Consider the following 15,618-nt stretch of genomic DNA (forward strand, 5'->3'; position numbering starts at 1 on the left):
TTAAGCGTTGAAATGGGCCAAGGATTATTTGAGGTACTAGTATATAAACTCATGCAATGCACGAAGTTTGTTAAAAAGATGCAATTGTATATTTGAGTGAACATGATTTGAATCTCTCACAATCTCATTTGTACTTGGAAAAATCTTCCATTTTGCAAAATTCTATAAAATTGTCATTTGGAATTTTTTTTTTATAATATTGAATGATATGATATGATTGTATGATTTAATAATTTGATTTAATAAATTTTTTGAAAAACTTACCTTTAATATTTAAATCATAACTAATATAATAAAATCTTTTGAATATCATAGATACATATAAAATGCTACATTTGATAAAATTTTATAAAATTATAATGTAAAATCTTCTAGTTATTTTATAATATTATATAATATGATATCATCATGGATTAAGGATCACTAGTACAAAATAACCTTTTTGTGTTAGTTTTAAAGGGCCTATTGTGTCAAATCTTGGTCAACAGAGTTAGATACATGCAAAAAGTCTTGCGTTGGTTGTGAACATCGACCCCAAAAGTTGGCTTTGTGCTCATTTATATTTTACTATGTCATCACTTTTAAAGATTATTGGATCACTTTTAAGACTTTTGTGATTACTTTTTAAGCTTATGAAGATTGTGTGTTGGGAAGGTCGTGATGATGGTGAACTTGAAAATTAAAAATAATCACATATCCTATAAAAGTGATCACATCTGCTTTAAATGTAATCATATAAGCTTTAAAAATAATCATATAGGCCTTAAAACTAATCAATTATAATAGTCAAAGTGATCACATATGCTATAAAACGGATCATATATGCTTTAAAAGTAACCACATAAGCTTTAAAAGTGATCACATAGTAAATTAAAGCATATGTGATCACTTTTAAAACATATGTAATCATTTTTAAGACTTATGTGATCAGTTTTAAAGCTTAAGGTGATTGTGTTTTGTGGTGGTGATGGACTTGAAAATTAAAAATGACCACATATGCAAAAGAAGTAATCATATAGGCCAAAAAAGTAATTACATAGTCCTTAAAAGTAATCACATAGGTCTAAAAAGTGATCACATAGACTTTAAAAGTAAAAACTTATAATAGTCACAGTGATCACACATGTTTTAAAAGTGATAACACTTTAAAAGTCATCATATATACTTGTAAAGTAACTAACATAAGCTTTAAAAGTTATCACACATTAAATTAAAAATGGTCACATATGTCTTAAAGTGCTCACATAAGACTTAAAAGTAATCTCATATGCCTTAAAAATAATCAAATAGGCTTTAAAAGTAATCACTTACAATAGTAAAAGTTATCACATATGATTTAAAAGTGATTATATAAGTCTTAAAACTGATCATATAGTGTGCTGACTCATTTAATATCGTACGACTGCATATGAGATTGTCTTTTTTTCTATCGATTCAGCTAAAACCCACGGAAGCGAAAAACATAACCTGGAATTTTTTGCTTGTGTTGTAGAAAAACAAACCAAAAGCGACTTTTTGTGTCCATTGTCCACAACCGATGAAAAAAAATTACATTTATATTGTTGTACTTTTAAGGCCCGTTTGATTAATGGTACTTATTAGTGGTAATAGCAATGATTTGTAGTACCAATTCTCATGATATATATCATGTCATTATCATGGTAATGAAAATTTGATCAATAAAAAATTTTTTCGTTCACAATTTTCCATTACCACCTATTATCATATATTTAAGTGGTAATACATTAGAATGAATTTTGTGAAGAAAATGAGCTTGTTGAAGAAGAATAAGATCGATCATCAAATTTATCAAGAGATAAAATTATACTAATATTCTATAACTATTTCTACCATTTTATACCGATTACCAAAAAGACCGCTAAAGTCAAAGACCCTAATTTATATTTTAATAGTAATTCCACATTTATTTCAAAATATATACATTATTATGTAAAAGAGTGATGACGGAAGGAAATTTACCGAAATATATCGACAGTTTAATTTCCTGCTAAAATCCAGTCAAAAGAGTTAACCCCTATTTTTCCAAATATTTTATTGAAATTCACATAAAAAAAAGAAAATTTTTTGTACTGATTTTTGAGTCTTTTCCCACAATAATGCTATTTGGGAAAATAATTCCCGTTTTACTGTTCACGAAAAACATGATTTGATACGAATGATGAAAATACCAAACCGCCATCTTAGATGGCGGTTTACTTTAGTAGAATTCTTTTTGCTTCGTGTAATAATTTTGAGATTTACCTCATCTCAAAATACAAAGTTAAAATTAGTGCATAGGTATTGTTCCTTCATAAAAGTTCCTTTGCTTCAATGGTTACCACTTAAGTTGCTAAGTAGTGAGGTTGTGGGATTGAAACCTATGCCCTATATTTTTAGCATTTTTGTTGGTTTTTTTAAATTATAGAATAAAGCAAACCGTTAGGTAAAATTACCAAATCGCCATCTAGGATGGCGGTTTGCTCTGAATAATTTTTTAAAAAAATCTGTCTGACGTGGACGGTAGATAGAGAATTATTTTTCCCTTTGACGTAAAGTGAGAATTATTTTCCTAAATTACAATATTTTGGAAAAAGATTCGATTTTTGATTGTAAAATAGTCAAAAATCAGTAGGAAGGCAAAAGATCAAATTTTGGACATGCATCCTCCGACTGCCCATTTTAGTCGTAATACAACTCACCATTTCCATTTTATTTTCAATATATTTGTAAATTAAAATATTTATAAAAAATTATTTAAATGTTACCAACAAATATTAAAATAATCTGAAATTCATAAAACAGTTTCATAAATTAGAATCTAAGATGGCGGATGCGATATGGATGATTTTGCTGGAACACGGATCGCATGAACTAGCGTAAATTGGTCATCCCTTAATGTGTTCTGCATTGCTCCTCCAAAAGTGCATCATGTTGCTCTAATGTAACGGATCAACTAATACGATAAACAAGCTTCTGCAATATCTCTTGCCAATGATCGAGCCACACTTTTACCATTTGTTGTAAAGGAGCATTTTGGTATTGGGATTGCATCACCATTATGTCAGAGTAATAGTGGTTTTCTGCTTAACCAACACCAAAAACAAACTTGGTGAACTTCCTTTTATTTTACGCTCGAGATTCCACATTTCGAACATCAAAATAGTTGGCGTTCAAATCATCCACACGTGCACGTCAATAGAAAACTTAGCAATGAGGCCAATATACTCAGCCTAAAAATAAAAACAATGTTGATATAATTCACTCTATTGTCCACAACAATTAATTAACGTCTATTAAAATTACTAACGAGGCGATTATACTCAGCCTGAAAATAAGATATTAAAACTTATACTAATAGCCTAGGTTTTCTTGCTTGCCCTTGCAAACCATCTATAGTCGGTAATATATGTGTACAAGTAAGTAACTCGTACAAAGAGAGATTCCTTTGACGTTCTTGCTCCAGAAATAAAGACTTGATTAAAATACTACATAATTATTTTTAAAAAAATTTAACCAAGAATTTAATTATATAACAAGATATAATTAGAATGTGCAACGTCTGAAGGGCTAAAACTAAACCACCGATATGTGTGATCTCAACTTTACCTTGTTCTTTTCCCTACTTGCGATTCTTCCTCCCTCTCGACCGATAAACTTTAAAATCGGCGAACTTTCCAATAAAAGAGTTATTTTTACGAAATAAACTTTTTGACCAAGCCTAGTTTGTAAGCATTTCTTTTCTTATATGTTCTTATTACTAAAAATGATGTCCTTTTACCTGGCGTTGGTCTTCTTCTCCACCAAGGGAGTTGAATTCCAAGACAATTTTCTGAAATTCAAAATACAATCAATATTTTAAGTTCAAAATTTAATTGAAAATTTAAAATAATAATAAGATATACCTAAAATTGTAACAAATAAATTCAATTGTTTTTTATTATCCAAATGCCTCCTTGCTCATTCATTTTGGATCCTGATATTTGTTTAAAGTTCCTGGGGATGATGGTGACAACTTGGTTGCCAATATTAGTAGAAAATTGAAAATACAACCAGTAAGAGTTGATGGGCTGACTTTTAATAAATACTAAAACTATAGAACGCACCTAGAGTTATCGGGCAACCATGTCAAGGTAATAGATTGACGACGTGAACCTCACGGTGTAGTAGACTAGGGGATGGAGTGCCTTCATCCCCAAGAGGGAATATAACTGTCCAGGAAATGCTCTTTTATCTTCGAAGGAGGTCGACTAGGTATATCAGGCCTTGTAGACCGTGATCCTTCGAACCTAATATTATTATGAGCCTCCAATGGACGACTCGTTCTTAGGTCAATGATCAGTCTCAAAACTTCAATTTTGAATTTAAATTTTGTATGTGAAATTGGGTATTTCAATATGGATTGAGCATTTGATTAGGGTTTAATCTGGGGTATTGAAGATACTAAAGAAATTAAAAGTTTTCAATTTTGTTAGTAATGTGAAGTTATTAAGTTAGTGTTGATTTGAGATTGGGATATTAATATGGTGATATTTGATGAGGATGAAATGAAGATTTGAAGACATGAGGTTGGGTATTAACATGGGGTATTAGGAGTTATTAGCATGTGAAGATGAAGATGAGAATATAGTAGGGGAGGATATAACTTATAGATAACGGTTTTGTTCATTTAAGGTCACAGAGGGTTACCTTACGAATTTCTTAAAAATTTTGTGAGGTTTACCACTTAAAATTTTAGTTTCCTCTATAAACTAGTTGTACAATTTAATAAATTATTATGTTCATATCAATATAATAACAGATAAAATATAATATATTTAGTTCACAACTAATTCATCCAACTTATCCTAAAGAACATTAAGTAGCAACTTTAAAGCTAACAACTGACTAACAAATTAAATAATAATAATTTACTAATTAATTAATTATAGAACTAATGTTTTATAATTAACAATTAAACATTCATGAATTAATAATAACAATTTAACACATGAATTTTATTTAACAATCTAACTAACTAATTATCTAAATAACGAATTAAATAATAGTAAACAAATTAACAAACAAATTAATAATTTAACTAACAATAACAAATTCACAAATTAATAATAATAATTAGAAACAATGTTGAAATAGTTAACAACTAATCATAACAATAATAATAATTAACTAACGAGTTAAGAATTAATTAACAACCCACCATCCATTACGCCACCACCCATCATGCCACCGCCGAAAACACCCAACAAACAACCCACCCCACCATTGTTCCACCCCAAAACACCCATTAAAAATCCATAATCACCACTAGAATAACCCACCACCATTGAAAACCCCTTTATGCAATCCCTTAAACAATAATAAACACATATAAACTCAAACTAAACAAAAATTCAACAAAAAGTTATTGAAATACTAAACTGCAGTAGTTAAAGATGTAATAGTTGAAGATTTAGCTTAAAAATCAGAGAATCATCAAAAGTACTGCTATTTTACGCGCCGGAGAAGGAGGGTACAAAAGAACTGAAAATCACAAAATGCCAAATTCAAATGGGAAAAATCTGCATTTATATATTAAAAAGGAAAATTCCACGTGGTAATCTAGAGGTTTTGGGTTTTCTACGTGGTAACTAAAACTTTTAAAAAATCCACCGGTAACCCTGTGTCCAAATTGTTCCACCGTGATCTTTTTGCGCATAAAACGTTAGCAAACGTTAATTTCGAAGCTTTTAGGCTGTTGTACGCCTAGTTATACGACTTACCATTTCAAATGCCATCAGTTTAAACCTTTTCCCCCAAGACATAAACTCTAACTTTACCATCAGGGAAAAATATAATTTGGATAAAAGATGGTACAATCAGGGTTTATGTTTTGGGGGAAAAATATGATTTGGATGAAAGATGGTACAGTTAGGGTTTATGTTTTGGGGGAAAAGGTTGAAATAGATTGCATATGAAATGGCAAGTCGCATAAATGGACGTACAATAGCCTTAAAGCTTCGAAATTAACGTTTGCTAACGTTTTATGTGCAAAAGGGTTACCCTAGAACAATTTGGTAAACCTTAAGGTTGCCGAGTGGAATTTTTAAAAGTTTTGATTACCACGTGAAAAACTCAAAACCTCAAGATTACCACGTGAAATTTTCCTATTAAAAATCTTCCGACTTTTTCCCACTATATTTTAGATGGAAATCAGTCGGAATATAAAATAGTCAAAGTGACAGGCAGCTGAAAGTTCTTGGACCCGTAGGAATATAAATTTAATTTCTAATTGATTTTCGGCTAAAAAACACATGAAAAGTAGTCGAAAACATAGGAAATGTAAATTTGTCTTAATGGTCATTTCTAAAGCATTAGAAAGCCAAAAAGAAAATTCAAATTTCTAACTGATTTCAAGCTAAAAACCAGTCGATATTAGAAAATTACTTCTACTTTACGCGCTTTGTATAATTGACATTATTTTTTAATATTAATATTTCTAACATATTCTCTTCGATTATCATCTGAAATCAAATGCATGATTTGATGCAAGCATGTGATCAATTTATATCACATAATCAAAGTGATCAAAATCCAATTGAACTTAGATATACTAATTTTTTTTGCAAATCATGATGTATGTTTTTTCTAACATTTTCGAAACAATTTTATCAACAAGTTTGATAATAAATTTTTGATATAATGGTAAATATTGTAATAGTTTCAACACTTGATAATCTTTTGATCGAATTTGATGAATAAAATAAGAATCAATATGAGCTTAGGAATACATTAGATACAGTGGCGAAACTTGAACAAAATATTAGTGGGGCCGGAGTTGACAAAAAAATTAAATTCAACTAAAATACTGTCAATTAATACAAGCAAAAATCATAACGTAAACTTTGATACAAAGTAAAGCTCGATGCTCTTTTAGCACTTTGAACTCATCTATAATTTCATTGACAGTATATATCTTTAGTATTTGTCTCTCAATATATATCACTAAACTATCAGTAAGAAAATCGTCGCTCATTTTGTTGCGAAGTCTGGTCTTCACTATCTTCATTGCCAAAAAGGTTCTTTCTGTGGTAGCAGTGGAAACAGGAAGAGTAAGAATCAATCATATTAATCTATCAACCAAAAAATATATCTTTGCATCTCCTCTCTCCAACAACTGTCTCCACCTGTCTCCAACAATAGTGCTTCTTGCCATAGCTTAGCATTTATTAAAGTCATAAACTGTAACAGAAGAAGAAAAAAGAATAGCTTAGATAAAGGCATCACTTAAGACTGCTCTTCCTTGGGTAACCCTCTTAAATTGAATTAACTCTCTTAAATTCCTTGGGTAACTTACAGGTTTTGTATCCTTCTCTCTCCCTTGTAAAAGCTTCATTCCCACTTAATTGAATAGAATAATTTTTAACAAGACATTCCAATTGATTTAAAGACAAATGCATCTACAAATATTTTCTCTATATCTTGCTTTCCATTGCACAACACATTTAAAATTCAAAAAAGCCCTAATTTTTAAGGTTTAGTACTTACAAAACGACTTAGAACACTTTTAAACCACATAATTCAAGAACAAAACCTTAATGATCGCAACATTTAAGGCGATATAATCAAAAAAATTGCACCATTATACTTGACATTTAGGGCAAGAACTCAAACAACCCAACATCTTGCATGTAGAAAGAAAGAAGGAAAGATTAGGAAACTCACCAAAGTGAAGTAAAGTAGCAATGAGGAAGAAGAAGTTTCAGTAATGGCGTACTCAACCCAAGAAGATGATGGTGAACACAGAGTAACCAAGTATGCGTTAGAAGGGAAAAGGAAGAGGGAAAGCAAATGAATCAGAAACTAACCATGGTTGGTTTTTTATAAAATTTAACGACCACTTAACGGAAAAAACTTAAAAAGTGTCACATTTGTAATTAGCAAGATATGTTGGGGGTACCATTAAAATTACAAAAAACATAGGGGTACCAAAGATAAAGTGCAATAACACATGGGTACCATTGATAATAACCCTTAATAAAAACACGATTCACAATTTGCAATATAGTAGTAAAATATACGTTGGGAACTGGGAAGTCAGCATAATGATTTAAATTCTCAATGCAAAGAGAGTTTAAAAAGGTAAAGTTAGTTTAAATAACCAGCAAATTAAAAACGAAGATATATCAACCTGATTAAAGTGATGGAGCATTGTTTAATGTGTTATATTACTAACCAATTTATAAAAACTCAGATAAATTGTTGAAATATCAAAAACCTAAATATAATCTTTGGAGATACCCTAAACCTATACTTCAAATACCCTATATGCCTACTTGAGATATCTTAAACTCCTACTTTTCATACTCTAAACCGCTACTTGACATATTCTAATCTTAACATGATGAACCATAAACTCCTACTTGAAATACCTTAAAACCCTACTTGCCATACTTTTAACACCTACTTGATGTAATGTACATAAATGCCTACTTAACATAACGTAAATGCCTACTTAACATTCCCTAAACCTCTACTTGACATGCTCTAAACCCTTACTTTACATAGGTTAAATCTCTACTTGACATAACTCAAACTCCTACTCTATAAACCCTAAAGTCCTGCTTGAAATACCCTAAAGCTCTACTTAACATGCCTTAAAACCCTACTTGAGATATTCTAAACCCATACTTAACATAGAATAAACTTCTTCTTGACATACTAAAACCCCTACTTACCATACCCTAAACCCCTATATGAAATGCCCTAAACCCCTACTTTATGAACTAAAACCTTTAGTTGATAGAATCTAAATTCCTACTTGACATAGCCTAAACCCTGACTTGATATAATTTAATCCCTTACTTGACATATCTTAAACCCCTACTTGATATACCTTAAACCCATACTTTATGAATACACAATACGCAAAACATAAATCATAAACAACACATACACCAACAACAAGAATTACCTTTTATTTTTGAATAACAAAGGAAAGTGGTTCATCATCTCCTAATAAACTAGCATTATTGATCAAAGAATCCATAATTAAATACAATATAAAATAACAACAAAAGTCAATTCAAAATAAACCTTAGTATTTCCAAATTAAGCAACAAAAAGCCTAACATAAACCATAAAAATTCAAATAAAAATAGAAAACATGAATTTGAATATTATCGAGATTACCATTAAGTTAGAACAATATGCGAAAGATCAATAACAAATTAAGGGTTGAGTGCACAAAAATTGGTAAACAAAAGAAGTTGAATGGAAGTAGGAAATGGGGTTAATGAAAAATTACAAAGGAAAAAGGAGTTAAGAAGCACGAATAGCAATAATTAGTTTCAATTTTTTTTTCTTGTTTTCAATTTTATTTTAAACTATTGAACCCGTTTATTTGAGTGGTCTCTATTAGAGACCGTCTCAAAGGAAATTTTGTGTTTTTTTAATGAATTATATTAGATTGGGCCTCCTAAAACTTGTCTTTTAGAGACTATCAGGACAATGGACGTCTAGTAAATATAACTTTGCGTTTCATCATTGTTATTGTGAACAAATTGAGCTCTATCTCTAATACAAGATGCTACAAAGTTGAGCAGCATACGTATAGAAGAAACAACTTTGTATTGAAGAACTTTTTGAAACCCTAACCAAATTTATTGAAATTTGTGGATAATATTTATTAATGAAACCTGAATGAGATCATTTGGTATGATTGTCAATGTGTGATGTTTCTTTAATTTCCCATAAAAATGGAGGATATTAAAAATAATATATATTTACATCGTCATTATCAGATGAAATAATTTTCGAAACAATGTGTTTTTTATTTTAGAATAATTAGTGTATTAAAGTGTTAATATTTAATTTCTGTGAATCTAAAATGTAATTTTGACACTTTGGTGGTTGTAATTAATTAAAAAAAAAACAAATATTAACACTTTAATCCACAAAAGTGTTAAAAATTTAAAGTTATAATTCGCAAATTATTCTATAGTTTATTATCATGTCCAATTTTATATAAATATAAAAAATATTATTTTACTATAATCTATTATATAATATTAAATAAAAGAATTATAAATCTTTGTCATCGGAATAAGATAATACTTAAACATTATTTAAGGATTTTAATTTTCAAAATTCAACTAAATAATGATAAATAATTAAACAATTGATCAATATAAAAAGTTAATGAATTAAAGAAATATAATAAAAACGTAAATAAACGGAATATATTTATGCAATAATTAATTAACCAAATAATATAATAGTATAAAAGGATAAATATAATAAATAAGTTTAGACATTGTGAGACGCATATGGACATATGGTGACGAAATGGCTATGGGGAACCGGGACGACGAACCAACGACCAAAATCAATTCTGATGAGCGGCCCATCTGGTCCGTTGTTGGTTAAGACCTGGACTCATTTTAATTAGTTAAACTGATTTTTTACTAGTTTTACTAATTTTTATGTATTGAAATTGATTTTTATTGATTAAAATTGATTTTACTGATTAAAATTTTTAATGATTAAAGCTAATTATTACTTATTAAAATTGGTTTACTAATTGTAATTGTTTAAGTTACAAATTATAACAGAGTTTTATTGAAAGAAATTAATTTACTAATTGCAACTGATTTTGTGATTAGAACTGATTTATATAGATTACTTATTTTTTAAGATGAACTAAATGGAATCTTAAGTAGTGTCCATACATATCGTTGCAACCTATTACAAGCTTAGAGACACCTTACTGCGGTCGCTAATTAGCTTCCACTAAGTAAAGGAATGAAAAAGTGTACGGACGAAAAAGTGTCACTTAAGGAACCAAAATGACATGTGTCGCTATTTTGTTTAGCGTGTGTAAGTAATTCGCAAAGCTGATTTTGCGCAAAGAGGCTAATTCTTAGAGATTGTTTATTACACATCGATAAATTAAAAAGTGCACTGTATAAGTCTTTAGAACTTTTTCACCCATTGTCATATGATTTTAGGATGGGGTCTCCTTCCCTTATAAAGTGCCACCCCATTCATATGATATCCGAGCCAAAAGTTCCAATCAGCAAGAACAAATCATCCCAACACTCATATAAAGTATAGGTGTAACACTTTGGTTTCAGAAAGTCCATACGGATTAGGATAATGTAATGTCACATGCAATCCTTGTAGATTTGAAATGGCTTTCTACAATGCGTCTTTATGGAAAATATCTTTGATTCCCATATCGTACCCATGAAAGGTACACAAAGTAACAATATATGTTCTGTTCTCTGCATTTTGCCAAGTATGACGATTGCAGAAAAAGAACTAAATATGAAACCAGTTTTTCCTAAGCCCACAAAGTAACAATTACCTTTTGACTCTTGGACATTATTTGAGTTAAGCTCCAATGTAGACCACTTTTTGTGTGTCTCACCAAGGTAACGCTTAAGGGGTTGAATCTACGACACTTTTTGATAACAAAAAATTTGTTTCGGACTAACCTCAAAACAATAATCATCGTCTGCAACTTTATGTAAATAGAAGTGCACACAATTATAGACGCAGTTATGCACATAAATAAGATGAGGCAGGAGGAAATCAAATAAAACATGACTTGGCTTTGAAGTGGATTTCATAGATCAGTAATTCTTACAGTCAATTTTCCTAGATGCTCTTTGTCTTCCACCCTTGTGTGAGAATAATATTCTGATATGTAATGTAGGACAAAATGTCCTTGTTAGTTTACGGCATATGAACAACATCGTCAATGTGTTGGCATGTCCTTTTCGTGTACACTTTGTACATCGAAAACGAAAACTAGAAAGTTAGTTCCGTAGATTGAAAGCGAAAACATTAGGAACTTATCCTCTTAGCACTTAGCAGTATCAGTCCCTGAACACAGACAGGACTTGAGTCATCACCTTAAAACTGGTTTATAAATAGACCTGTGTATTGTAGCACATATTTCCATCATCAATCATCTAAATTTGGTTGCATTTCAGCCCTTTTCATCATCTTTCTTAAACAACAATAACAATGGAGGTTGTCAAGGCTTTGGTACAAGAAAGGGCAGTCGTTATTTTCAGTAAGACTAGCTGCCCTGTAAGCCACTCAATGAGACAGCTAATAAGTGGATTTGGCGCGAATCCTACAGTTTATGAACTTGATCAAATGCCTAATGGACGCGACATTGAGAAAGTTCTTCAGATGATGGGTCGCAAGCCAAGCGTACCATCCATCTTCATAGGTGGAAATTTCGTAGGTGGGGCTAATGATGTGATCAGTCTTCAAGTGCAAGGCAGACTTGTACAGATGCTCATGGATTCAGGTGCTATTTGGGTCTGGAATAGGACTTAACTAATTGTTTCACGGGATCATCATCAGCTGTTAAAATGTAGGATGAGCAAATTAAGGTCCAAATACTATTTTTGTGAGGACATAAATGCATACTAATGCTATAACTAAAAGTGAAAAATAAAGCTTTTAATTCAGTGCCTTGTTATAAAATACAATCATCAATGAAAATTAATGTTTTCAATGATGTTATCTTATAATGACATGTTTAGGAATAATGATTTTATTTGGAGATCTGAAATTGGCTTAAATTTTTTATTTGGCAAATATAAAATTTTCAAATTTGGATTTTGATAAATTCCACTATTGTTTTTAAATACTTAAAATTGAGAATTTGAAAATGACTTTCTAAACCTTTTCATTTTCAAATTTTTCATTTATGATTTCACAATTAAAATCCATAATTTGAAATAAAAATATTTATTCCCAATCGTAAGGGAATTTGTAATCTGGATTTCAAGATCAGGTTTGATTTTGATACTTAATATTTTGCTAAGAATTAAATTCTTAACACCGTTGGATCAAAGTTTAACATTGGGCTTATATGCAATTATTTCATGTGTCATTATAGTTTATTAAAGTTATCTTTTTATCCAACTTAAAGTGATCTAATTAAAGTTAAAGGGTTTGAGCCTAATATATCAAACAGTTGAGGAACCTAAATTATGTGTAAAAACTTATTTTGTGATTGTGCTTGATATATGGACTGAATACTAGTCATACGTTAATATTATATATAGCAACTTTGTCGATATGTCATCCCATTATTAGAGAGATTTAAAAAGTGAAAAATTAACAATCGTCAGTAGAGAGAATATTTATTAACCTAGAAGATCTTGCCGTTCTCATTCTCCAAAATTTCTCCGGTTTAATGGAGCCAAGTTACTTTCGATTTTGTCTTTTGTTATATTCTTCTAACTCGACATAATAAATCCTACTCCCTTTAATTCAGAATTAATGTCTCATTTGTTTATTGCATGTTTGTCAATACACTAATTCAATCTATATAATATCTAATTGTGTGCGATTAAAATTATAAAAACTTGATATTAATAATTATCAGATGAATCAAACAAGATCTCACTTGACTATATTTGAACTTATTTGAACTTATAGATTAAGAATTAAATGCAAATTAAGAGTGAGATGTAAATAGAGTGTAAAAAGCAAATGAGACACCTACTCTGAATTGGAAGGAGTATTTGGTAGTAATGGTTTCACCATTTTTACCCATCAAACTCTTATACTCTAGTTTATTTTTTAATTTATAGGTGCTTACACATCTTTTCTATTTTTATTTTGATCTTTCGTTCTTTGATGGTTTACTCTGATCATTATATTCATTACTCATTAATAGCGAATAGTAATAATTCTATATCACCGAGTCAGTAAGACTAGATGAAAAACAGGGGAGCAAACAATTTTGAGGTGCTATTTATTTTTCATCAATTTCTAAACTTTGGGTCCTTTATAATTAAAAGGAGAGATTAACTAAAATAAAAATCTAATACAATTTTGATTTTAAGTACTAAATTAAATAAAAACTAACATAATTTCCAATTTTATTAATATTGATTTATAAAAAAAAAACTTAAATTAAGTTCTTAAAATTAAATTGTCATGTTTAATGTTAAAATGGAAGATAAAAATAGTAATAGATTGATGACTAATAATAAAAAGAGTAAAAGTTTGAATAGTTTTGAAAAATTATGAAATAAATTGTTGACTAGTTTTATGAATTAAGTTAGTGATAATTCTTGTTTGATGAATGTGTAAAAATTAAATGATGCAAAAGAAAATATTTAAGAGTTAAAAAGTTGCTTTTCAAATAGTAAAAAGGAAAGAGAAAAAAATGTAATTAATAGAATTTAAACACTTGACCATTGATTTGTAATGTATGGCTCCTATGGTCCTAGCTACCGCTCTACTTCAATAGTACATTATTTTAATGTGATTTTTTTATTTGAAGCCCCTTAGGTTTGGTATCCTGTGCGATTAGGCACCCCGCACAGTCCATAAACTGCCCCTAATAAAGAACATTGTCAAATGCCAAATGCCAAATGCCAACATTACACTCTGCTGTTTTTTTATTACCAATTCCAAACAAACATATAATCACTCATAATAATAAAAATGGAATAAGAAAAATTGTAATAGCAAAGATGTTATTTTTTTGAAAAATTACAAGAAACTACTTTATCTATAGCTCTATTTGCAAAAAACTACTTAATGTAATATATTTCTCTGTAAATGACTATTACTTAACAGAATACGTGAATTGTCCGTTAAGTTTGAGAGTTTGACCAATTTGAGAGGTGAAGTTGTCTATTTGGCAGTATCTCATTGGTCCTCGTATTTTTAATTAATTAAAAATTAAAACACATAAATTGATAAAAAAAAATATTTGATGTTATTTTTACCCATCATAACAATATTTTTACAAAAATCGGACGTCATGATTATATTTATGGAGAACTCTTTCGAAAATCCGATTGATACAAGTACTTATTCGCCTATTTCTCAACACGTAAATCGAAAAAGATATTTAATGTCATTTTTACCCATCATAACGATGATTTTTCAACAAATTGAGGTAGCAATTACCCTTATGGGATAACTCTTTAACGTCATTTTTAACCATCATTATTATATCTTTTCAAATTGGTCTATTTAAAAATATCGTTATGGTGAATAAAAATGACGTAAGAAAATATCTTTTATTTTTTTTGTTAATTTATTATTTAAAAATACGAGGACTAATGAGATACTGCCACATAGGCAACTTAACCTCTCAAATTGGTTAAACCTTCAAATTTAACGGTCACTTAACGTATTCTGCTAAGTGGTAGTCATTTGCATAGAAACATATTACATTAGGTAGTTTTTTGCAAAAAAAAAAAATACGTAAGGTAGTTTATCTTGCAAATAGACCTATAAATAAGGTAGTTTCTTATAATTTTACCTTTTTTTTTTATGACACTTCGTTACAAGCTTTGTGAAGAGAAAGGGGTCTCTGATTGCAAAATTGAAATCCTAGAAAATATAATGCACGGGTAAAAATGAGGAAAAAATAAGGATATGAAGGTTGATAAGAGATGAAGGGGGAGAATTGAGAGTATGCCCGTTTACAATTTTTCCTTTGACTATTAGCTCAAGAGTTTGAGAGACCTTTCAAATAGTTTTCTGAAATTGTTCTAAGCTGAATAACAAATCTAAAATCTTAGTGCGAAAATAAACTTAGACAAAAACAAGAGATTTGTTAACGATGTTCAGCTATCAATAGCCTATTCC

At 29.7% G+C, this 15,618-nt stretch overlaps 1 protein-coding gene across 1 annotated transcript; it reads left to right on the top strand.

Annotated features, from left to right (window-relative positions):
• The first annotated feature begins 11,953 nt into the window (after window positions 1-11,953).
• On the top strand, window positions 11,954-12,416 carry LOC130796769 (monothiol glutaredoxin-S6-like). The gene has a single exon (XM_057659151.1). It carries the CDS (start codon window positions 12,010-12,012, stop codon window positions 12,328-12,330), a length of 321 nt encoding a protein of 106 aa, XP_057515134.1. The 5' UTR covers window positions 11,954-12,009; the 3' UTR covers window positions 12,331-12,416.
• The last annotated feature ends 3,202 nt before the right edge of the window (window positions 12,417-15,618 follow it).

Source organism: Amaranthus tricolor, chromosome 12 (genome assembly GCF_026212465.1).
Source record: "Amaranthus tricolor cultivar Red isolate AtriRed21 chromosome 12, ASM2621246v1, whole genome shotgun sequence".
Lineage (NCBI taxonomy): Eukaryota > Viridiplantae > Streptophyta > Magnoliopsida > Caryophyllales > Amaranthaceae > Amaranthus > Amaranthus tricolor.

What these genes read in the sequence shown, in the direction of transcription:
- LOC130796769 (XM_057659151.1), top strand. Translation starts at nt 12,010, where the DNA reads ATGGAGGTTGTCAAGGCTTTGGTACAAGAAAGGGCAGTCGTTATTTTC.